Source organism: Onychomys torridus, chromosome 5, assembly GCF_903995425.1.
Source record: "Onychomys torridus chromosome 5, mOncTor1.1, whole genome shotgun sequence".
Lineage (NCBI taxonomy): Eukaryota > Metazoa > Chordata > Mammalia > Rodentia > Cricetidae > Onychomys > Onychomys torridus.
The window spans coordinates 134,053,288-134,076,976 of NC_050447.1; the positions used below are offsets into that span (position 1 = coordinate 134,053,288).

A 23,689-nucleotide genomic window follows, 5' to 3' on the forward strand; every position below is an offset into this window, starting at 1 on the left:
AAATTACAGTTATGAAGTAGCAATGAAATAATTTTATGGTTGGGGGGTCAGTCAGCACAACATGAGGAGCTGTGTTAAAGGGTTGCAGCATTAGGAAGGTTGAGAACCGCTGCTCTAGAGCCTCCCGGCCAAGGTTGCCATCTCTTGGTGGACAGAAAAAGACATGAAAGGGACCTGAACATAGCAGGAGGGGGTGATATAGGGTTCCTTCCTTGGAAATCCACTCCTGTCTGATATGTGTATCACCACTTTAAAGGTGATAACATTTAAAGGTGACCATAAAGCCTGGTCACCCAGAGTTCAGGGCCTCATAAAAGCCAAGGTGTAAATTTAGCAGAACACTGCCTTCTTTTATAAAACAGGATGTGTTGAAGTCAGTTATTAATTAGCCTTGTTGGCATGTGATTCAGAGATGAAAAACCAACTCCTGCTCTTGAGAGGCAGGTGACTGTGCTCCCTTGCTCCCAGACGTGAAGGGTTTGCCTCTGAAACAAAACCATGAGGTGCCAAAGTGACATGCCATACCTTGTGGAAATATAAGCAGCGAGGGTCTTTTCTCACGTTGCACACTTTTCTAGTGATGGTTTATAAACACTTACTAAAGTCTTGAAGCCCCCACAGCTACGTTGTGTCTGAGACAGTGCCCTGTGGGGCTGTCTTCCAGTGACCCCCAGCACACAGCCTGAGAGTATGCTGTCCACCACTTGCCTCTGTCCGTTTCACCCCCTGTTTACCTCCCTTTCACACTCATAAGGATGGAGGATCGAGTAGTAGATTCTGCTTTACTCCATGTCCTTGGATGACAGTTTGGGGCTGCTTTGAGCCTCAGTTTCCTTATCTGACAAAGGGGAGGAGCAGACACAGCTTCTGTGACAGTCACCTGAGAAGTCACAGCTTGCCTTTTGTAACACCATCTCACCAAGGAGCATCTGTGCAGACACTTCTCAGTGGAATCTCACGAACTGGGAAGTTGACAGACCTGGAAGAAATGATGTGTCTCAGTGTGAACATGCTTGGACATGGGGCCTAGTACTCCTGGTCTAGGGAGAGTCTACCACTGCCTTTGGAGTTACTGAGAGCATTTACCACAGGTGCTAATTGGACTGTTAGCATGGCAACTTGAACAGAACAGAACAGTTTCAGGATTAAGCAAAGGGCCATCAGTTTCAATGCATAAAGGTAAAACAGAAGTTTAGATAAGGCCAGGAAGATGGGTTAGGAAATAAAGGTGTCAGCTGTAGCTGGAACCCACATGGCAGAGGGAGAGAGCATCCCTCACAAGCTGTCCTTAACTTCTGCATGTGTGCCACAGCATCCACACACATGCATACAAGATACATAAAAGATTTAAATACTGTGTGAGCCAGCCACCAATTTATAAGATACTCATAATCTTGGAAAACTGTGTTACATCTTCCCCCCTCTCCCCAGGATATGTGCAAAAAAGGTGCTAAGCCCTAAGCTGAGATGACTTCTCAGAAGATTTCTCTCATGTGTAAACCCTGATCACCAGGGACCCAGAATATTCTTCAATGTAGGAGGTATAGAGAGGCACACCTTTCCATCCGGTGCCCAAGCATCCTCACTTTGTGGGACCTAAAATACATCTCTCCCCATAGTGCCCACCAGGGGGCAGTGTCACCACTGCTGAGAAAGGGCTGGTTCCAACCTTTCTGGGAGTTATATGCCCTTGTAAACCACAAGGTAATTAATGGGAGAAGCAATGGTGGTTCAGTGTGAAGGGTCAGCAGAGAAAGAGCATCTCAGGACTTAGAACCCAGACAGGTGTGTGTCTCGGTGAGATTCCCTGTTGTGGGTCTTCTCTGATGCTACCAAATGTTTGCTAATCATTTGGTGTGTGCCAGGGCTGGAATGCCTGCTCTGCCTTTCACTTGGCTCCTGGTCTAGAAGCTAGAACTCAGTCTGTTGGGTCATGATGGAGAGCCACCCATGGATCAAGCTTGCTAGAAATGGAGGTTGCAGAAGGAGATGAAAGACAGGTGAGTTTTGTGGTGTGAGAGGAAGTTAGGCTGCAATAAAGGGGAAACTCCTGGGGCCCGGTGAAGGAGGAGATATGTGATCACTACATCACTTCAAACAGATCCTCTTTAGGGAAAGAGCAGCAGATGATAAAAATGAGACAAGTTTTGAGGTCAGGATGAGACCTTGTGGCATGAAGGATGCCTGAGGACACAGAGATGATGTTCCCTCAGGACGATGTGCTGTGCCTCCTGACCAAACATCCCATCCAGGGCACAGATATTACACACAAAGTCGGTTTGTCCATAGGGCTGTATCTCTTCAAAACTCAGGATCTGACAGCTTCAATTTCCTAGTTCTCAGCACTGAGCTTAATACTTGGAGACCACTGTGTTTAGGGACAAATGAGTGAGTGAATCTGAGGGTGATTGGATGCTGAGGAGACTCATGCTTCTCCCCACAGGCAGAGCTCTGCCGCTCTGCTCTCCTTTAGCTGTCCCACAGCAGGTGGCCTCCATTTGTGATACCTTCTCCCTGGTCTCCTGCTGGCATGGCCCTAAAGGAACCAGACTTTTCAAACATACCAGAACAGGGTTGCATTGAGTTTTCTAGGGTCCTGGGGGCCTTTACTATGTCCGGCATGGGATCTGAGGGAAAAAAATCTACGTACACTATGTTCTTATGTCTGTTAACTTTATTCTTCTAAGACAAAATTACATCAATTCAGCTATAGTTCTACCAGGCATTCCAGGCAAGAATAACTCTAGACATACCAGGCTCTATATCCATCTACTTTATTTCTATGGGATGAAATCCTGTCTCCATAACTACAGTTCTGTCCAGTTCCCCAGCTCATAGTCCTGCTGATGACTAAACTCCTATGCTTCCAGCCTCCTCCATCATGTGTATCCTCTGTTTCCATCCCTGATACTCTCTACTCCTGGCACTCAGAAAACTCTACTTGAGATCGGCTTACTCTCTACAGAACCTCTCTTCTCTCTCACCATGCTGTTATGTCCTTGTCTATAGAAAATGCCTGCCCTTGCTTTCCCTGGGCAAGTGGTTCCCTGCCTCCTCAGGAATGTTGTTTTATCTCTCACCTTGATATGTAAAAACCCCTTTAGTTCTCAGTCAAAATGCTCTGGAGAACCACTAGCCTCCTCAAGGCGAGGGGAAGGTCTGAGTTTCATTAGCACAGGAAACAAAGCCAGGCACCTCCCTCCAGCTTATCTCCTAAGCTCAGCAGGGCAGTGAGCATCTTAGTAGGTTCAGGTACTGGGGAGCTGAATTGTTTACCAATTGGTCTGGGCTTGCAAGGATTTCATATCAGAAGATAGCTGGAATATTAAGGGTGGGTAACACCAAATATTCATAATAAATGGCTTTGCCTTTTGACAGACCCTTGGCTGGCCAAAGTTCAAGTTTAATACACAGCTGAATCCCCATGATATATTCTTGTGGCCCGCAAGAGGCTTGGACTCTCTGTTAGTTATTTTGGTGCTCTTCCCCCTCGAGGAACACGTCCCAACACGACAAATCCACAGAGGAGCTGTTTATTAATGTAGGATAGAAGAGACGTGACAAGCCTGTGTGAAGCACACACGTGGTTAATGAGACAAGAAGAGGAGGAGAGAAGAGGGCTGTGCAAAGGCGCTGGCTTTTTAAAGAGTGGGCCGCACATGCGTTCAGGAACGCATGCAGCGACTCCACGCATGCACATAGATTACATGGCTGTGCGCGCTTTACGCAACCATGTAAAGCCACAGAGTCCTAGCCATGCTAGATGTTCTGACCTGGAAATGGCTAATTTGAACCGGAAATAACTAGGCGGTCCGCCAGGCAAGCCCAACCATGTGGACATGTTATGATTTCCTATCACTTTCCTGAAAGAGGAATCAGAAATTTCATACAAGGAGAGACAGGCCCTGCATGTACCATGACTGGCCCTCAAGGAACCACCTCACAGCCCAGAAAGGGGCAGACTGTCCCCTCTTATGCCATGACAGTACCACCAATGCCCCAGACTCTCCACACAGAGGAACAGGCCCCTAGTTGGTCAGACAGGGCTCATCTTATTTCATGTCTAAGTTGATGCTTCACAGGTTTTCCCACCCAGTTTGTTAGGATCCAGATGCCATGGAAACAGTCAGATCCAGAGACAGAGAACAGAGGTTGCCAGAGGCTCAACAGATGGAAAGGATAGTGACTGCTCATGGGCTGGGACTCCTGGGGATGAAGAAGGGGCTCTGAAATGGGAGAGCAGAGATGGTTGACAGCAAGGGGATAGCCTGGAGCCCACACTTCAGAATGGTGACTGCCATGCTGTGTGCTTTCCTGAGTTTAAAAACATTTCTGTGGAAACAGCAAGGAAATGTATTCCCGACTCCAGTAGGAAGTGCACACCCAGGACCAGAAAGCCCAAGGCCCCTGGGGTACAGTCCGCTCAGACCTTCAATTTCCCCCTGACTAAGGGCGAGGGGGTTCTTATTCCTCTGGCAGGACACACACAGAGGACTCTTCATCCAGCAACTCAGACCCACGCAGAATCTCCAGCCAAGAATCAAGCTCAAGCTGTTTGGCCACTCGGGATCAGGGAAATCCACACTGGTGGAATCTCTCAAATGTGGGCTGTTGAGGAGTTTCTTCAGAAGGCGCAGGCCCAGACTCTCCTCCACCAACTCCACCCGCTTCCCACCATCGCCCCTGGCTGCTAAGCCAACAGGTAGGAGCTCCATGGGGTGGCCACACCTCCTGAAGTTGCTAGGCTTTACATTCTCTAGAGTGAGAAATGCCTGAAGGCAAAGGCTGAGGTCCCAGGCAACATGTCCTGTTACCACTGGAGAAACCCACAGTTCTCCTGAAGTGAAACAAGCATTGAGGGGTGGGGAGAGTTCTGAGTTCACACACTGGGGTGACTCAGCATGGCAGGGACTTGATTTTCCAAGGAACTTTACACACACTCTCACTGGCTGCCACATGTCTTACTCTGTTCTGTAGCCCACTTCAGAGACTGTGGCTGTTCTGTTGTTGAGTACAGGATAAAGGGAGACATCCAACATCATGAGAAGAACTCTTGACAGCCTGCCTAGGAAGTTGCTAATGACCTTCCCATCAAAATAGGTTTTCCCTCCAAGTCTGCCTCTTATTGTCACTAGAGGGCAGTAGTCAACAATTTTTTTTTCCCTCTGTGGTTTCATAAGCTATTACTTTTATCCGGCTATGAACAAGCCTGTCCCGGCCTTTTATCCATGCCATGAACACTTTTCATTGAGGTGTAGGAAGGAAAGGCCTGCCATCCTCTGCTAGCTTGTGCCCACAGACCACTAAGGATATCCACTTCTGTCAGGTGGTTGTCCTGGACACAGGTGCTGGGCATGAGACATTCCTGAGGATCCCCAGTGCTCATGTGAGGCTTTCAATCTATGGAAAGATACATTGAAATGCACATGCATCTAATCCCCCCACCCTGCACTCCTTCCTTTCCTTGGATCCACCTCTTTCCTTACCATCCACCTTTCTCCTCCTTACCTGCTTTGGGATTCCCACGCCATGTCCTGAGTCCTAATCCTTTGGCCTGCAGTCTCAGTGAGCATTAACAACCTGTACCCCGGCTGTGAGAATGTGAGTGTGAGGAGCCGCAGCATGATGTTCGAGCCGGGCCTCACCAAAGGGATGCTGGAAGTGTTTGTGGCTCCATCTCACCATCTACACTGCTCAGCTGATGACCAGTCCACGAAGGCCATCGACATCCAGAATGCTTATTTGAACGGTATGCCCTACCTACCCTGAGGGAAGGAGCTTGTTTTTTTCTTTCACGGGGCTTCAAGTCATTACCCAAAAGCAGCTTTTACTAAGCAGTATCTGCTGCATCCAAAGAAAGTCAATAATGGGGTTGACCCAGGCCTGAGCCGTGGCTGGCTGGCTAACACACTAAAAGCAAAACTACATGGTAGGGAGCTGTCAGCACCTAGCAAAAAACCTAGCACCTGGTAAATGACTGATTGAGTGATAAGTACCTTTTGAAATGTAGAATCGAATGCCAATTTAGGTGGGGGATATAATGATACACACAGACCCTCATAGTTTGATGAAGCAAGTTTGAAAGGGTGATGTTTAACACATTGACAGCTATGCCTGATGCTGTGGCATACATATAGGGAATTTTGAGTGTTTTGTTGTTGTGTGGTTGCTTATGAGATGGGGGCTTTCATGTAACCTAGGCAAACTGTAGTGCAGCGTCCCAGTGACTTCACCACCTTCTTCTACCACACCACATTTCAGCATCCCCTCACCTCTTAGCACCCCCCACTGTAGAGAGGGCTCTCTTGCATGAGCCATATCCAGGCTCCAGTATATTCTTCTGGCTGCTGAAGTTCCTGTCCCCATAGTTCAGTCATTCTTTTGTCATAAGTTCCAAAATCTTATCTCAGAGCCCAAGTCCAAACCGGGCACTGTGATGCATGCCTATACTTCAGCACCCAAGATGAAGAAGTAGGATCACCACAAGCTCAAAGCCAGCCTGAGCTAGAGAGTGAGACCCTGTCTCAAAAACTTCAATAAAACAGTCTGTCCAGGTCTCATCTCGGCTTAACCTTGCAGCTAAGAATTTATGTGAGTCAATAAACAAGTTGACTACTTTCCCAAGACACAGTGGTGTAGTGGGGGTAAGACCAACCTTCCAGGTCCAAAAGGAAGACACAGGAACAAGAAAGACTAGCTGGCCCAAGACAGAAGTAACTCTATCAAAGCAGACATCAAACCTTAGTCTCCAAGTCCAGCAGCATCTTGTGCCGGAAGCTCTTGCCAGCTGACAGTAGTGCATCATGTTGGTAGCTCTGCCTTCCCCTAACCCCAGCTGCAGCCCACCCCACGAATTCACTAGGCACTCTAGTCTCTTTCTCAGGTGTGCCATTGTGACAGCCCCTGCCTGGTTTCTCAGACTTTCCTTGGAAATTTTAGTGGTTGTTGCCATGACCCACAGCCCTTGAGCATTCTGTATGCCTGCAGAATCAGTACCATATGGATGCCAGGTGTGTCCATTCCCAGTTTGAACCCACATGACTGGAGCACCCACAGTGTCTCAACATAAAGCAGGAATCAGAATCCTGAGGTGGTGAGCTCATGAGGACTGCCTGAGCTCTGCTTTGTGAAATTAGACTGCCCTCCTAAGTCCCTCAGCCTGTGATGGGGGCGGTGGGTGGCCTGTGTCTCAGAACTCTCCCAAATTCTCTCTGTTACCCAGTTCTAAAGCTGATTTTCCATTTTCAGGTATGGTTACAATAGTGAACTCTCTTCTAGGTATCACTATCCTACCACTCCATTTTCGGTTCTTGTCACTCAAATACTTGATGTTGAGTACTTTATAAAGGAAAGATAAGCTGAAAAGCCCACATCAGGTGGCCCCATCAGCTCCATCTATGGTGAGGGTCCCCTCTGCATTACAAGTAGATAGCGTCATGACAGGAGAGGAAGCCAGAGAGCCCAGGGATGTGGCCAGCCTCTCTTTATAATAACTGACTTTCAAAAGACACTAAAGTAATGAGGCATTAACATCTTCCTGAGGGCCTTGCACCTGACCACACCTCCCACCATGCCCCACCTCTCAGCCATTCCATCAGGTTACTGGGAATGCAGCCTGCAGCTCACAGATCCTTAGCAGGGACAATGATGTAGTGATGGGGATGCCCAAAAGGCATTTAGGAGGGATGTGTATTAAAGAGCTACTGTCATGTCTGCCATGGGGAGACCTTTAGAAAATAGCAGGATCATATCATGTCCAGATGTGTCCAACCCTTCAACACTGTGATGTGACATCATCACTTGCAGGTGTGTTAACCACATTCCTAGCTATCCTGGAATGTGGCCCATGGGTCACAAGTTAGACACACTGGTGAGGGCCTATGATTATCCTGTACCTAGTGAAAAACATCACATCACCTGAAGCTGTGACTGTTTAACACCCGGCTCGGGAATCACCTGGGAGGTCTGTAACAGTATAGACTGCCCGCTCCCCCAGGAGTTCCCTGGAGGGGACCAAGTTTGAGAGCTCCTGTTCCTAATGACCAGGATTAAAGTCCATTCTACTTCCTCCATTTCAAGTTATGTTTCTTCCCAGCTTCCCAAGACAGAGCTGGCCAGGCAGCATGAAGAAAGGAGGAACTTGTATTTGGGCCTCACTCGAAATCCCCACCACAAAACAGGTCTCTGGTGCTGAAAGTCTTATTTTTGTTTTGAGAACTTTCACACTATGCTGATCCTCCAGTTTATAGGATGTGTGTGTGTGTGTGTGTGTGTGTGTGTGTGTGTGTGTGTGTGTCTAGAATCATGTGATTCTGTGGGATCTGATAGGACTGATCTCTATTTTCCATCATTGGCCCTCTCCCTCTTTATATAATAATATGAAAGGGGAAAACAATCAAGTTTGTTTGTATACAAACACTTCCACATCTGCATCTGGCCCCCACACCTATAACAACAGATACATCTACCGGGAATTTAGAATAAATATGCTGTAGATATAGGCAAAGCTTGGGCTGGTGAGATGGCTCAGAGGTAAGAGCACTGGCTGCTCTTCCAGAGGTCTGAGTTCAATTCCCAGCAGCCACGTGGTGGCTCACAACCATCTGTAATGAGATCTGGCGCCCTCTTCTGGCCTACAGTCATACATGTTGTATACATAATAAATAAAATCTTTTAAAAAAAGATATAGGCAAAGCTATCATAATGAAAACCTTTAGGAGGGACTCATGTAGACGGGGTGGGATGGGGGGGGGGGGGGGGGGAGGGGGGAGACGGCATAGATCACTGGACATAGGCCTGTGTGTAAGTGGCTGTGTATTTACACAGACACAGGCTGCAGATGTCACACACCCAGTACGGACTCCTGAGACTGCTAACAACCACTGAGTTAATGGTGGGTGTTTCCTGACCGCAGCCTTTGTTTTCTCTCTGAAGGAGTTGGTGATTTCAGTGTATGGGAGTTCTCTGGGAACCCTGTGTACTTTTGTTGCTATGACTACTTTGCTGCCAACGATCCCACATCCATCCATGTCATCGTTTTCAGTCTGGAAGAACCCTATGAGATCCAGCTGAACCAAGTGATATTCTGGCTCAGTTTCTTGAAGTCTCTGGTCCCAGTTGAAGAACCCATAGGTGAGCAAGGTCCTTCCTTCTTTGCCCCTTTGATGTTTCTATTGGGGTCCTTATGCTGGCCACACTCAGACCCCACAGGATGGGACTCCAAGCTGTGTGTTCCTCCCAGTCCTGAACTTCTCACCCCTGCTGCACTTCCTCACCATGGTTATCATTGCCAAGTGCACAGTGGAGTCCTCCATCCATGGCTCCTGCTCCCTTCTGGAAAGTACTGGGCCATTCATCAGCAGAAGGGATTAACTCTCCATCTTCACCTCCACACAGTCCTTGTGAAAAGTCCTAGGTGGCGTGCCTCAGCACATTGGCCAGAGGAGATGGGATAGCTTTGCCTCCAGCAGGAGCAGCTGTCCCTGGTTCAGGGTCATGCTCAGCAGCCAGCTTGCTTCTGCAAACAGCCCAGGGCTGATCTAGCTTTGCTTCTTTCTCCTTTGTCACATCTCTTTAAAATACTTCCGTGAAGAGTGGCTCTGCCTGTGTGAGCTGGAGACTGCTTGTCTTTGGTCTTTGGGCTTTCTCCAGTGTGTGGCTGCATTCAGAAGGCTTCCTTTGTTTCTGTGAAAGCTGCCCCTGGTTGCTAATGTCTCTCATGCATGTTGCGTCTTTGAGGGAGCCTCTGAGGACTGCTTCCTGTGCTGCAGTTTGCCCTGGACTCTGCTAAGAACTGTAGTGGAGGATCAGGGCCAGGGGCATACTCAAGAGTGCTTGAGTCTATGGGCAGGTTGCATATCACCTGCACAGGCAGTCTAGGCATGAGGCCAACACATTCCCTCTGAGCCAGGAGAATCAGCCAGGGAGGAGATAAGACTTTCAAAGGGTGTACTTTCTCCCTCAGCATTTGGAGGCAAGCTGAAGAACCCGCTCCGAGTTGTCCTGGTGGCCACACATGCTGATATCATGAATATCCCTCGGCCTGCTGGAGGCGAGTTTGGATATGATAAAGATATAGCCTTGCTGAAAGAGATCAGGAACAGGTGAGGGCAGCCTGCTGGTGGGATGGGGTGAGCATCTGAACTGAGAAACTGGGTCAGGTGAGAGGAAGCAGCAAAGGACATGCTGGGGTGGGGTGGGGGGTGGGATGGGGTGGAGTGGGTGGAAGGAATTTTCATCTTTGATTGAACCTTTGTTGAATTTTTCATTTTCATCAAATCAATGAGTACACATGCAATAAAGCTTGCTAGACACAAAGAGTACATGGTAAAAGGATACAGCCTGCTCTCACCACCCAGCACCTCCACACAGAGGTGACTTCTGTTCTCAGGATTTACATGGTTAGCACTTTGATTAGTATTTCTTAACATGTAAGTTACAGATACCCACTGGAATAGAAAAGAACAGAATAGAAAAGATCAGAGTGCTTTTCTGTCAAGTATTATATATAAGACCTTTGTTTCTCTTATAAAGGACTAGAGGTAAATATAACTTTTTACTTGGAATCTGTTGGTAATTTTTCATAGCTATAATGATATACCTGAAGTTGGGTAGCTAATAAAAAAGGACACTTAGCTAAGAGCTTAGGAGGCAGGAACAATAAATTTCATTTTATCAGTTCTTCTGAGGCCCCCTTGATTATATCACTTCCTAGTGGGTGGCATCATAGTGGAGAGCATGTAAGGACAGGAATTCAGGGAGGGATTTGGGAGTTTGGCTCTCTTGAGACAGCACAGACCCCATGGAAGCTACAGTAATCCGTTGGCAAGGCAGTACTTCTGAGACTTGCAACCTTCTTAAAGACCCTATTAACACACATCACCTCACTGGGGACAGAGCCTCTATAACACAGGCATCCCTGGAGGACAGACCTCATCTAAACTGTAGCATGTTCCAAGGCTCCATCAACAAGTTTGAACTTGGGGGCTGGAGAGATGGCTCAGTGGTTAAGGGCATTTGCCGCTCTTCCAGAGGTCCTGAGTTTGGTTCCCAGCACCCACACATGTAGCTCATAATGGCTTGTAACTCCAGTTCTAGGGGATCCAATGCTTTCTCATGACCTCTGTGGACACTCAAACACAGGTGGCATATACACAGAGACACATACACATAAATAAAAATAAAAATGAATCTTTAAAGCATAAAGTTTGAACTCGTAGTTTTCTGTAACATGCTGGCACTCAGATCTTAGCCTTCCACCATCAGCAGTATTTCCTCTCCTCCCTCGGAATGTGAACAATTAAGCCTTTGCATCAGGAGGCTCTGATATCTTTCTACTTTCTCTTCCTCTACCTGTGCTGAAATCCCAGACTTCTGCTTATAAGATTGAAAGAGTACACTGACTTCCCACACATTGCATCCAGAGGAACCAGCAGAGTTCACCCAACAGCAGGGACAGAGAGTTTCTTTAGAGTCACTAGGGCCCTCTCCCTTTTCTTCCCATCAGCCTCTGGGGTTAGTAGGAGCCCAGCCCCTACATGGGAAAACCTAAGGTTGAACTGGAGCTGATGTGGCTCCTGCTTTTGCCATAGGTTCGGGAATGACCTTCATGTCTCAAATAAGCTGTTTGTGCTGGATGCAGGGGCTTCTGGGTCTAAGGACATTAAGGTTCTTCGGAATCACCTGCAGGAAATACGGAGTCAGATTGTCTCGGTGAGTACACATGGAGGGACCTGGACACTGCCATGGAGATGCCAGCATTGACCAAGGAGGTGGCCCCACTGTACTGCCCTCACTTTGGTTTGGTTTTCAGGGGGACGGGTTGACAGTAGGAGGCAGAACAAAAGTCTTTATGCAAGTGATGTTATCCTGTTACTCTGAGGGAAGCAGGAAGGTTGGAGACGAGAGTTGTGAGCAACAGTGGACTACTTCAGAGTATATCAAGCTCTTACAGTGTTTCTTGGCTTCTTTAGATATAACATTTCCTTTTGTAAATTACAATAGCAATTCTAATCTGCTTTATTTTAGTATGTGTAACAAATTCAGAAAAGAAAAATAGTCACTAACAAAATTTACCGAAGGATGTGTGCTAACAGATGAGAACATATTACATTAGATGGTGTTCTTAATGCAGGTAAAATAAGGAGTGTTGCATTTTTCCCAATGTAATACATTTCTACCCAGAATCTAAATGGGATGGAGCGTACTGGGATTTTCACCTTGAAATGGAAATGGAAGAAGAAAATAGGTTTCACAGGTTTTACAACTAAAACAGTTAAGAGCAGCTTAGATGGTGTCCCCAGAGATCACAGTGTCCACAGACAGACATTCACTAACAAACAAAGAAGCTGAGCCAAAGAGATAGCTGAGTCTGTATGTGTTTCATACACAAACATGAAGGCCTGAGTTTGGATCCCCAGAACTCTCATAAAAGCTAAGCATGTGGGGCACACCTGTAGCCCCAGCACTGGAGTGGCGGGGTAGAGACGGCAGGATCCAAGAAGCTTGCTGGTCAGCTACTTTAGTCAGTCAGTGAGTCCCAGGTTCAGTGAGGGACACTGTGTCAAAAATAAGGTGGAGAGTGTTTGAGGAAGACAGCAGGCATACAGGCATACACATGCACATGCATTGTGTGCACATACAAATACACATACACATATCATAAAAGGGAGGGATGAAGAAAAGATGTTCTTTCAGTTTAATAGGGAAAGTGGTTATTTAATAAACCAGCACAATGGTTATTTGCTTGGAATGAAATAAGTTGAACTATCCAACTCATGGAATAGCCTCAAAGTGGATGGATTAAAGCTTATAAATGTACAAATGTAGAACAGTAAGTATCATGAATGGGAATTTTGGAGAATATATTTTTAAAATAATTTGGGACTGAAGAATCCTTCTAAAAGTCTTCAAAGGAATTATATCCATTTGAAAACTAGTATTTTTTTCCTCATCAGAGAAAAGCCTTGCAGTAGAAAGTGATACATAGATGAGGGGAGATGTCAGTTCCTGTGACAGATGGAGAATTCCCCAGAGAAAGGCTGCTAAAGGGATTAAGAGCACCGTGATGGAAAAGGCTGAGCAGCCTCAGGGAGGGGCCTCTTGCCCCAGTGAAGTATACACTCCTCTCTGACCAGTGGGGTCACCTGTCCTCTGTGTCCTCTTCTAACACCCCTGCCTCCATCATCAGCTCTTGCTCCAGGTGTGCTCTCCAGATCCTCACCTAGCAAACACACCAGCCCCTGTGCCTCACAGACCCTTGCTTTCCTGTTGTGGTGGCACCAGGTCTCAGTTGCCGTGTGGGTGTGATCTGGCAGGCCTGGTCCTGTAGGTCAGCAAGTTGTGACAAAACCAGGGTCTCCTCTCAGATCTGGATAAAGGTGCCTGTCCCTCATGTGACAGGGAGTCTTTGAATTCTCTGGACTTGACTATGGCATCACCAGCCACTTTGCAGACCACCTCCCATTCAAGTCCTGAGGACAGACCAGGGATGCCCCAATGCACTGTCTCTATCCTTGACAGTTTTGCTTTTTTTTCTCTTTAATTGTTTTTAATTTTTCTTCTATTTTATATGTATGAGTGTTTTGACTGCATGTGTGTTTGTGTTCATAAAGATCAGGAGAGGATGTCAGATCACCTGGAACTGGAGTTATGGAAGGTTGTGAGCCACCATTTGATACTGAGACTGGAACCCAGTCGTCTGCAAAGAGCAACAGGTGCTCCGAAGCCTGGAACCATCTCTCTAGCCCCAGTTTTGCTTTATTTAATTAAGGAGTAGAATTTAGGTGACATAAGATGAGATTTTGTGTAACTAATAATGTAACACCTGTGTGGTGAGTGGCGTCCAATTAGGATGGTATGGCTTATATGAAGGTGAAGCACAGCGTGGTTCACTTCAACACCTTGGTGGGTGAAAAACAGTTTCAAGCCAACTGCTAACTATTGGTCTAATGATATTCCATCAGCAGACCCCATGAATCTACACTGATGCTGATAAAATTCTCATTTTCTGTTGCATTCTGTGCATAACCTTACTGTTTCTAAGGTGGCTACCTGACTGGGGAGGGAGGAGGGAGTAGAGCTAGATGCAGGAGAAGATCTGAGTGAAGCCTTAGGCACTGGTGAACATAGGTTGAGCCCATAGTTCCTAAAATACTATTGTGAGGACACATCATCTCTTACACATAAAGCTACCATCAAACCCTAGATCATGCCTAAAGACAGCGCTAGGTTAGTGATGGACTCTGTTACTGAGCCTGTAAAGCACTGTGTGTGCGCAGCATGGATGAACGATGTCTCTCCCGGGCTCCGAGAGCTTCACAGCTGTGCAGTGGCTAACTTGTCCCATCTGCTTGTCTAGGGCTGCCCTCCCATGACTCACCTGTGTGAGAAGATCATCTCGACGCTGCCCTCCTGGCGGAAGCTCAACGGGCCAAACCAGCTGATGTCACTGCAGCAGTTTGTGTACGATGTGCAGGACCAGCTGAATCCCCTGGCCTCTGAGGATGACCTCAGGCGCATTGCACAGCAGCTGCACAGCACAGGCGAGGTGAGGGCTGAGGGTTGGTGAGCTCCAGCTGGCAGAGGAGAAATGACCCTGCTACCTATAATATTCCACCACATGAGGCTCTCTTCACTTTGGCAAGTCACACAGACTTTCTGCTCTCTGCTTCTCCTTCACCTTAATGTTACCAGTGGTTGGAGTCTGTGTTGGTTTTATGTGGCAGCTCAATGTTACTCATTAAGTGGTGCTATTCCCGTGGGAGAAAAGGCATGAGGCACAACAAAACTCACTATCAGAGTTTTATTAGAAGAAGGGAGGGATAGGGAAGAATGTGATCAGGCCTGTGGAAGACATGTGCAGGGAGTGGGGGGGTGGGAGAAGAAGGGGGAACAGCAGTCTGTGACCCGATTTTTATGGATTTCCCTGCACATGCTAATATGGGCTCATGGAGCTACGCCACGTATGGGCATAGATTGAGTGATCACGCAATCATGCAGCACATGGATTACATAGGACGTAAAGCCCTGGAAGGACCAAACATCTGAACAGCACATGTGTAGTCATGTAGCTGGGGGAATGGCCAAGAATTCCAACAGTTGCCCTAGTGTTTCTAGGTTTTGAGCCTCTTTTTCAAGGACTTGAACTAAAGCTTGCCTGGTTTATACAAATTGCAAGAATTTTTTTTTTTTCAAAGCAAAGCAGTAGTACAGATCAGAAAGAGATACACTGGCCAGAGTGACAGCAGGCCGCATAGGTGAGGGTGTTCAGGAGCTTGTGTTCCACGGCAAGGCCTTTACGGGGCCTACAAGAGGGTAAGTTTCATCATAAAGTTTGGAAGGTTCTCTGTTTCAATTGACAGGTTTAGGTTATGCAAGCCTTTGCTCAATGTGAATATCCTTTCCCATGGTGCCTCTGATTTTTGTCATATGCACACCTAATTATACATAAGCATAACATGATAAATAAGGATTTTTTTCCTCAAAGTTTATTTATAGGACACATTTATTTTCCTTATTGCAACTGTACCAAGACTAGTTCAGGCTGGATCTGGCTCTCCTACTACTATACATTGATATAACTAGATTGGGTAGAATCTTTATGTTTGATGGTTGTTAAAAGGAGAAACTTATTCCATTGGTGTGTGTGTGTGTGTGTGTGTGTGTGTGTGTGTGTGTGTGTGTGTAGGTTGAGGTCCTAGGATGTTAACAGGCTACTGGGTCCATTGTTTGGAGTATGATGTGTGAGCATAGTACTTCAGGAAAGGGTCTCAGGAGACCAGTTGCGTTTTCAGAAGTCTTACCAGGTAGAAGTAGCCCTCCCTACGCCCTGTCAACAGCTGGCCTGCTTCCCTTGGTTTGCTGTTATCTTCTAGATCCCATTAGTTAGTTGCTCTTGTCCTGGGTATCTGGGTCTCCATTGCCCCCTCAGCCACCCACTACTTCTCTGCTCTTCCTGGCAGCTTTAGGCTGGCTGCTCTGAGGGAATTGAGAAGCCCTGGCTCCATAAGGGGTCCTGGGTTGACAAATACTGAGAAAAGCCCATGAGGTGTCCTCATGGACAGTGTCTGTGGACAAGAAGACACTCTGATGTGCAGTGTCCCTTAGTTAGAACCACACTTAAAGACCCTCTCAGCAAGCAACACCTACCAGAAATGACAGAAATTGGTTCTTGATTGTGTGATACTTAGCCCAGTATGGAAAATGTTCTCACTGCATCCCGTGTGCCTGTCCTCAGAACATGGCACAGTCTTTACCTCCTCCCTCCTATGAAACCGAGTGGCCACATGAGCTAGGCTGCGTTGAGAGCAACAGTGGTAATTATTCACAATTAGAATCATCTGAGAATATTGAAAACAGAGCTGGGTTCATTGGTTTTGTGTGCCCTGTCAAGGCTTACATTTGTCTGAGTTGTGTATTTTTTAAACTAATACTGAATCCAGAGCTAGTGCCCAGAAGGACCTCAAACAGTAATGCCAGCCTTTGAACTCTCAGTAAACTGCCAGCTGATTGGCTGACTGAATGCAAGAAAGAGGACAGGAACAGGGCAAAGGCATTTAGATATTTAGATAGGGCTCCCTCCCCCCCAAATAAACTTTCTCCTTTGACAGGATTCTCTTACCTCCTAGTATTTGACCAGAAATTTCTAAGTCATGATGTAGGATCCCCTTAGTTTCATGTCATATCCCGTCTCCCCTTGAGCTTGAGACTTGAGGAAATGAAGACTGGAAGAAAGGGGAAGGAAAGCTCAGTGACGAGGGCCAGTTCTGTGCAGTTGCAACCTTCTTTACTAACCATTAGCTCCTTAGTTTCCTCCTCCATGGGTCCAACTTTTTTTGTCTCGACCATAAAGAAATAACAATAATTAGTTAGTATAAAATGGTAAAGGGGGGGATCTTCTCAGTGCCCTGTTGGAAATGTACTGTCTCCTCTGGAGAAGTTAAGTTTGAGGCTCAAATATGAAAGCAGTGAAAAGCCTATGCTACCATGGCCAGCAGGTGGAGCCAGAGGCTCCAGCAATGAAAACCTACCTGGGAACACCGTTATTCATAGAATATCCTTAAAGGGTCCAGAAGGAAAAAGTGATTTCTGGCTTTGTTTTGTTTTCATTTCACATTTTTTTCTCCAACTTTTAGGCATTTAAAGAAATGGACACACTGGTCAATATCTGGTATCATTCTGTCCCCCCTTTCAGCTGAAGGGTTATCATAGGGACAGATATAACACACACACACACACACACACACACACACACAAACACACACACACATTTACACATATATAAAGTTTTTGTTTTTTTTTAATGTGTCTTTAAACTTTATATTGCATTAGTGTGTTAGTTACAATATTTTGAAAGAAATTCCATCACTATGGAAGCTAGGTGTCATGGGATATGCTTGTAAACTCAGAGAGCCGGCAGGAAGATGAAGAATTGAAGTCCAGCCTGGGCCACATAGTGGCCTCTTGTCTCAGACAAACAAAAGACAGCACACAAAACCACATATTCTCAACTGACCTTGACCAAGTCTTTACATTTTGGCTCCTCTGCCTCCTTTCTTTTACCTTTTAAAGATTTATTTTGCAGACATTTCTACATTGTACTGTAAATCATTGAGTGTCTCCAAAGACAGGGTTGTTCTCACACAAAGCTCAGTAAAACACATGCTCACAATACAGAAATACAACTCTGATTTAAGACAGTGGCCAAGTTTATTGTCTTTGTTCACAGGTTTCTGTTTGCCTGATAAGCTCTTTTGATAGCTGCCTTTATTGCTCTGTGGGTTTTCTAGACCCAGATTCCAGTCTTTTTGCTGTCTCGTCTCACTCCCTTGTCTTCTTCACTCTTTGTTTATTACTTTGGGTTGTCGTTGCTATTGTTCCTGTCTTTGCATACTTTTGATTTCTATTTCCATGGAAATTGCTTCTGAGAAGCTCTCCTCTGCTACTCTGGAACCAGCTGAGGGCAGTGGTTAGGTTTGGCTTTAGAGATAGATCCATGCCTCACAGTGTCTCCTAGGGATTCCCCACTGAGCTCTGGGTAATTAAGCGCCTCTGGCCTGGGTGTCCTTTCCCTCTGGTGACTCTGAGTTGTCGCCTCTGGCAGATCAACATCATGCAGAGTGAGACGGTTCAGGATGTGCTGCTGCTGGACCCCCGATGGCTCTGTACCAACGTCCTGGGGAAGCTGCTCTCTGTGGAGACACCTCGGGCCCTGCACCATTATCGGGGCCGTTATACCGTGGAAGACATCCAACGCTTGGTGCCTGACAGTGATGTGGAGGAGCTGCTGCAGATACTGGATGCTATGGATATCTGCGCCAGGGACCTGAGTAGTGGGACCATGGTGGATGTTCCTGCTCTGATCAAAACAGATAGCCTGCAGCGCTCCTGGGCTGATGAGGAGGATGAGGTGATGGTGTACGGCGGGGTGCGAATTGTCCCTGTAGAACACCTCACTCCCTTCCCCTGCGGCATCTTTCACAAAGTTCAGGTTAATCTGTGCCGGTGGATTCACCAACAGAGTGCCGAGGGTGACGCAGACATCCGTCTGTGGGTGAGTGGCTGCAGGATCGCAAACAGAGGGGCTGAGGTACTGGTGCTGCTGGTCAATCATGGTCAGGGCATTGAGGTGCAGGTGCGCGGACTGGAGACAGAGAAGATTAAGTGCTGCCTGCTGTTGGACTCGGTGTGCAGCACCATCGAGAATGTCATGGCCACCACCTTGCCAGGGTTGTTGACTGTGAAGCACTACCTGAGCCCCCAGCAGCTGCGGGAACACCATGAACCAGTCATGGTCTACCAGCCAAGGGACTTCTTCCGTGCTCAGACCCTGAAAGAGAGCTCCCTTACCAACACCATGGGAGGGTACAAGGAGAGCTTCAGCAGCATCACGTGCTTTGGGTGTCATGATGTCTACTCACAGGCCAGCCTTGGCATGGACATCCACGCATCAGACCTGAGTCTGCTGACCCGTAGGAAACTGAGTCGGCTGCTTGACCCACCCGACCCCATGGGGAAGGACTGGTGCCTTCTGGCCATGAACTTGGGCCTGCCAGACATGGTGGCCAAGCACAACATCAATACCAGGGTTCCTAGGGATTTCCTCCCCAGCCCAGTGCATGCCTTGCTACAGGAATGGACCTCCTACCCTGAGAGTACAGTGGGCATCCTCATATCCAAACTTCGGGAGCTGGGGCGCCGAGATGCTGCAGACTTTTTACTGAAGGCCTCCTCCGTGTTCAAGATCAACCTTGATGGCAATGGCCAGGAGGCCTATGCCTCAAGCTGTAACAGTGGCACATCCTACAATTCCATTAGCTCAGTGGTGTCCCGGTGAGGGCAGCCTTGGCTTGGGCAGGGTCTTTATGGACAGAGATGTAAGGGCAGTGGGGAGGGGGCAACCCATTCTTTTCAATGCAGATCCCCATGCATTCCTTCTGCTCCTGGAGACACCACCCTCCATCCTGCTCCTTGCTTCTCAGCCTCCATTTCCCTCCCTCTCATGCATCCATTCATCAAGATCAAACCATATCCTTCACTTTGGTCATGTGGGAAGCTAGTGCCCCTCTTGTCAGTGTTTCGGACTCCATCTCTCGTCCTTTAATACCTTGCTTCTTGCTGATAATTGTTTTGGAATTCCAAACTTTTCAATGAAAAAATTTTAAAGTCCCTTATTGATTATCCTTAAAAAAAAAAAAAAAAGGAACACACAATGTGTATTTCTTACCCTTTTCTCTGCTGTAACAGCTCCTCAGCTTATCTCTTTTATATTTGTAGGAGAGACTCCCATGCTTGGACCCCACTGTATGATTTATATACAGACAATATGTGAGTGCCTTTTGCAGAAGAGGGTGTGTTGAAATCATCTGAGTCAGCCCGGAGCTGTCACCAAGGAAACGCTACCTCTCTGTCCCTTGCTGTGTGCTGATCATCGCCAGAGGTGCTTCACTCTGAGTTGTTGGCTTTGGTTTTTTTTTTTTGTTTTTTTTTTTCCCCTTCCAGGGAGGGGGCTCTGTGCTTCATTTGGCAAGGAAAGAGGAAAAAGGAATCCTCCCCCAGAGTGTTCATGGCCAGTGTTGCTGTAAGAAGACATTTTTTTCAGTTGCTTTTGTCAAAACATCCATGTAAACATGTACATGAAACCTACAGACTGTCATGCCTCACCACTCCCTCCCATCTCAGGTAGAAGGTTGACCCACTGTAGGGTTATGGAGACCCGTGTTAAGAATTTCGAAGACCCCAACTCATAATCTGTGGCAGTCCATTGTCGTTGGTGCATAGCAGATGGGTTCTATGTTTAGATCCTGGTTTGATCACTTCCTGTACTTGAAGTCTGAAAGAGAAAGTAGAGGAAACAAGTTTTCTTGGGGTGTTTGAGATTGTGATCGAATTTTACATCAGTATGAGGAAACATGTTTTAATTCTGTCCTGAGAAGCATGTAATGTTACCATATCATCTGTACATATATATATGCACTATGTATATACGTATATATTAATACTGGTATTTTTACTTAATCTATAAGATGTCGTAAAAGAATTGTCTGTTTTTTTCTTTTGTTTTATAAATAAACTGTTGCGTATTGCATTTGATTGGTTACTCCTTGATTCAAAAGAAGCTGTTCTCTCCGTTAAGTTTCTACTCCAGTGTTCTGCGCCACAGCATCCACCAATCTAGAATCCAGATCATCCTTAAAGCAATCTTCAGCACTCGGAAAGCACTATACTTTGTCTAGGTGCTTCTTCATTTATAAAATTAGATGACATGGTCCTTAATCAGGAAGGAGGTCCTCATCTTCAGTGAATCCTCTGGCCAAGGATTGAACCAGAAAGATGCCCTGAAAAGCGGTGTTAAAATTGTCACCTTTTTGCAGTAGTTGGCATCTGACTTGTTTCCCCATAGGTACATAAAGGTTTAGTACCCCGTCACAGTACTATTGGAAGATGCTGAAGCCATTAGGCTGGGCCTAACCACATGTGTAGGTACATGCCTGTAATCCAACTACTTAAGGGGTACAGGCAGGAGGATCAGAAGTTCAAGATCCACCTTGGACATAATGAGTTTGAGGCCATCTTGAGCTACATGAGATCCTTTCTCAAAGAGGTGGGAGGAGGGGCTAGGAAGATAGTTGAATGAGCAAGAGAGTTTGTTCCACAAGCATGCCAACCTGAGTGTGAATCCCTAGCACCAATGTCAAAACCTAATGCCAGCATTTGGGGTCAGGGATAGGTGCTCTCTACATGTGCCTGGTTATGGTCTGCCTTCTTAGCACAAGTCCAAAGCAGTGGAGTTAACTGGCCATGAACCCAAACAAAGATTCAAAATAAACCTTTACTCTGTAAGTTGAGTATCTTAGGTATTTGTTGTGGTAACAGAAAACTGACTGACAGACACCTTTATAGGCAGGAAGGGATCCCTGGGAACTCCTGGAATAGCTCAGTAGAGGACTTAGCCATTGTCCCCAATTTGCCCCATTGATTGCTTATTAGTGACCATGTGTTCCCCAGTTCTTAGTCAGAAGGGAGTGAGACCATGCATAGGAGTGGAGAGGTCAGGAGAGAAGCCATAAGCACCTATAGTGCAATTTGGGTTCTGGCCTGCCCTGACCAAAGGCCAGTCACTCTCAAGTGTTGACACCAGGGTGAAGGGACACTGCTAGGCAGTCAAGGCTTCAATGACAGTCCACAGCTGCCTTCTCATAGGGAGTACAGAGTAGGAACTTGGGCTATCTTTTTGGAAGATGCCATCTTGTTCCATCAGAACCACAGAATTTACAAGTAAAGTCAACTTAAAGATGAGCCATTTCTGACACACTCCAGGATCTGGAAATCATGGAACGAAGATTTAGACAAAGTGGCACACTTGAGTCAGTCATAACTTTGGCTGAGATCGGGTCATCTAACTACAGGTGGACCTTTACATTGGCTCTGCCTCATTGATTCATTTTTCCCCTTTTTAAAAAAATAGACTCTTTTTTTGTACAGTATATCCTGATTATATTTTCCCCTCCCTCTATTCCTCCCAGTTCCCCCCTACGTCCCCTCCCTTCTGATTCCACTGTCTCTCACTAGAAATGAACAGGCTTCTAAGAGACAACAACCAAACATGACAAAATAAAATATAATAGGATAAAACTTTCATATCAAGTTAGACAAGATAATCCAACAGAAGGAAAAAAGGCTCAAGAACAGGTACAAGAATCAGAGACCCAGTACTTCTCACACTCAGGAGTCCCCAAAAACAATAAGCTAAAAGCTGTGATATATATGCAAAGGACCTAGTACAGACCCATGCTGCCCTTTGTCGGCTTCAGTCTCTGAGCTCATACACACCCTGCTTAGTTGATTCAGAGGGCCTCGTTCCCCTGGTGTCCTTCATCCCCTCTGACTCTTACAGTTTTTCCATTTCCTCCTCCATGGGGTTTCCTGAGCTCAGAGGAGAGGGATTTATTTGATGGAGGCCTCCCATTTAGACTTAACTGTCCACATAATGTCTGGCTGTGGATCTCTGTATCATTTTCTGCCTCCTGCTGGAGGAAGCTTCTCTGGTGATGACTGAATAAGGCATAGTATATACTTTATATTATATATATTTTAGTTAGAGTATAAGAAAATATTGGGAGTCATTTTATTAATACTTTTTTTTTTTTTTTTTAGATCAGTGGGGTTTTGTTTTACCCTAGATCTCTGGGTCATCTCTGGTTCTTGGTCACCCAAACAGTGTCAGGTATCTTCATCTCATGGAGTGGGCCCTTAAGTCAAGTCAGACATTGGTTGGCTACTCCCACAAGCTCTGTTCCACCATTGCCCTAGCATATTTTGCAAGCAGGAAAAATTGTAGGTCAAAGGTTTATGGCTGGATTGGTGTTTCTGTGTTTCTTTTGTTGCCTTCAGAGCACCTTTCCTCGCCAAAGACACTAGAACATTGGGGTGAAGTTTCTATATGCATATATACATAACCACCTACGTGTGCCAAGTTACATGTGTGTAGGAATAAGGGTGTGTATGTGTATGTCTATATGTACATATGCTTATGTTTGTATTTGTGCATATGTATGTAGAAAAGAATTCTCTGATCCTGAAGATATGTTTTGGTCATGATTCTAGAATCTCGCCGATTTAGCCATATGTGCATCTTCTCACTGTGAGCAAAGAACAGCAGAGCAGCTTTTCCCTGACCTGGTTCTGAGGCATCAGAATCTGCAGCTCTGACCCCGGTAAAAGCCCCAGCGACTTCTGTTGTGCCCTCCAAAGAACCCCTCAGGTTTTGTCACAGCCAGTGTCAACCAATGACGCGTCCCTGTCTTCTGAGAAGGACATCCCTGGAGCCACACAGGCCACGTGATCAATACCACCCAGAAGAAAGATGAAGAGTTGGCCTGGGTGTGGGGGTGAGGGGTCTGTGCAGCTGCTGCTGTGTGCACCAGAGGCCTCAAGTGAGCCAGCACTAGCCCTGCCTGGGGCAGGGGTGGGCCTTTTGGCTGTCAAGGCATCTTGAGCGATGAAAAGTTGCTGCTGTTTTCCCCTTTCAGCCATGTTTTTTTGCCATATTTTTATGTGATTTCAGTAAAACAGACTGTATGCTTTTCTTTTTTGCTGTTTTTAAACTTACTGTTATGACACAGCAGGTTTTCAATGGTGTTAGACACTTCTTAGAAACATTAGTTCTGATGGCTGCAGAGGACTGTAA

At 46.4% G+C, this 23,689-nt stretch overlaps 1 protein-coding gene across 1 annotated transcript in view; it reads left to right on the plus strand.

The window, feature by feature from the left end:
• Nucleotides 1–20,597, plus strand: part of Dapk1 (death associated protein kinase 1) — a 156,781-nt gene extending 136,184 nt beyond the window's left edge. The window contains exons 20-27 of the mRNA XM_036187547.1: nt 4,480–4,702; nt 5,561–5,749; nt 8,935–9,132; nt 9,965–10,103; nt 11,592–11,712; nt 14,360–14,548; nt 18,104–19,332; nt 19,777–20,597. Coding sequence (XP_036043440.1) covers nt 4,480–4,702; nt 5,561–5,749; nt 8,935–9,132; nt 9,965–10,103; nt 11,592–11,712; nt 14,360–14,548; nt 18,104–19,332; nt 19,777–19,831 — 2,343 coding nt within the window. The 3' untranslated portion in view covers nt 19,832–20,597. The remainder of the gene's footprint in view (nt 1–4,479; nt 4,703–5,560; nt 5,750–8,934; nt 9,133–9,964; nt 10,104–11,591; nt 11,713–14,359; nt 14,549–18,103; nt 19,333–19,776) is intronic.
• Nucleotides 20,598–23,689: the final 3,092 nt, after the last annotated feature.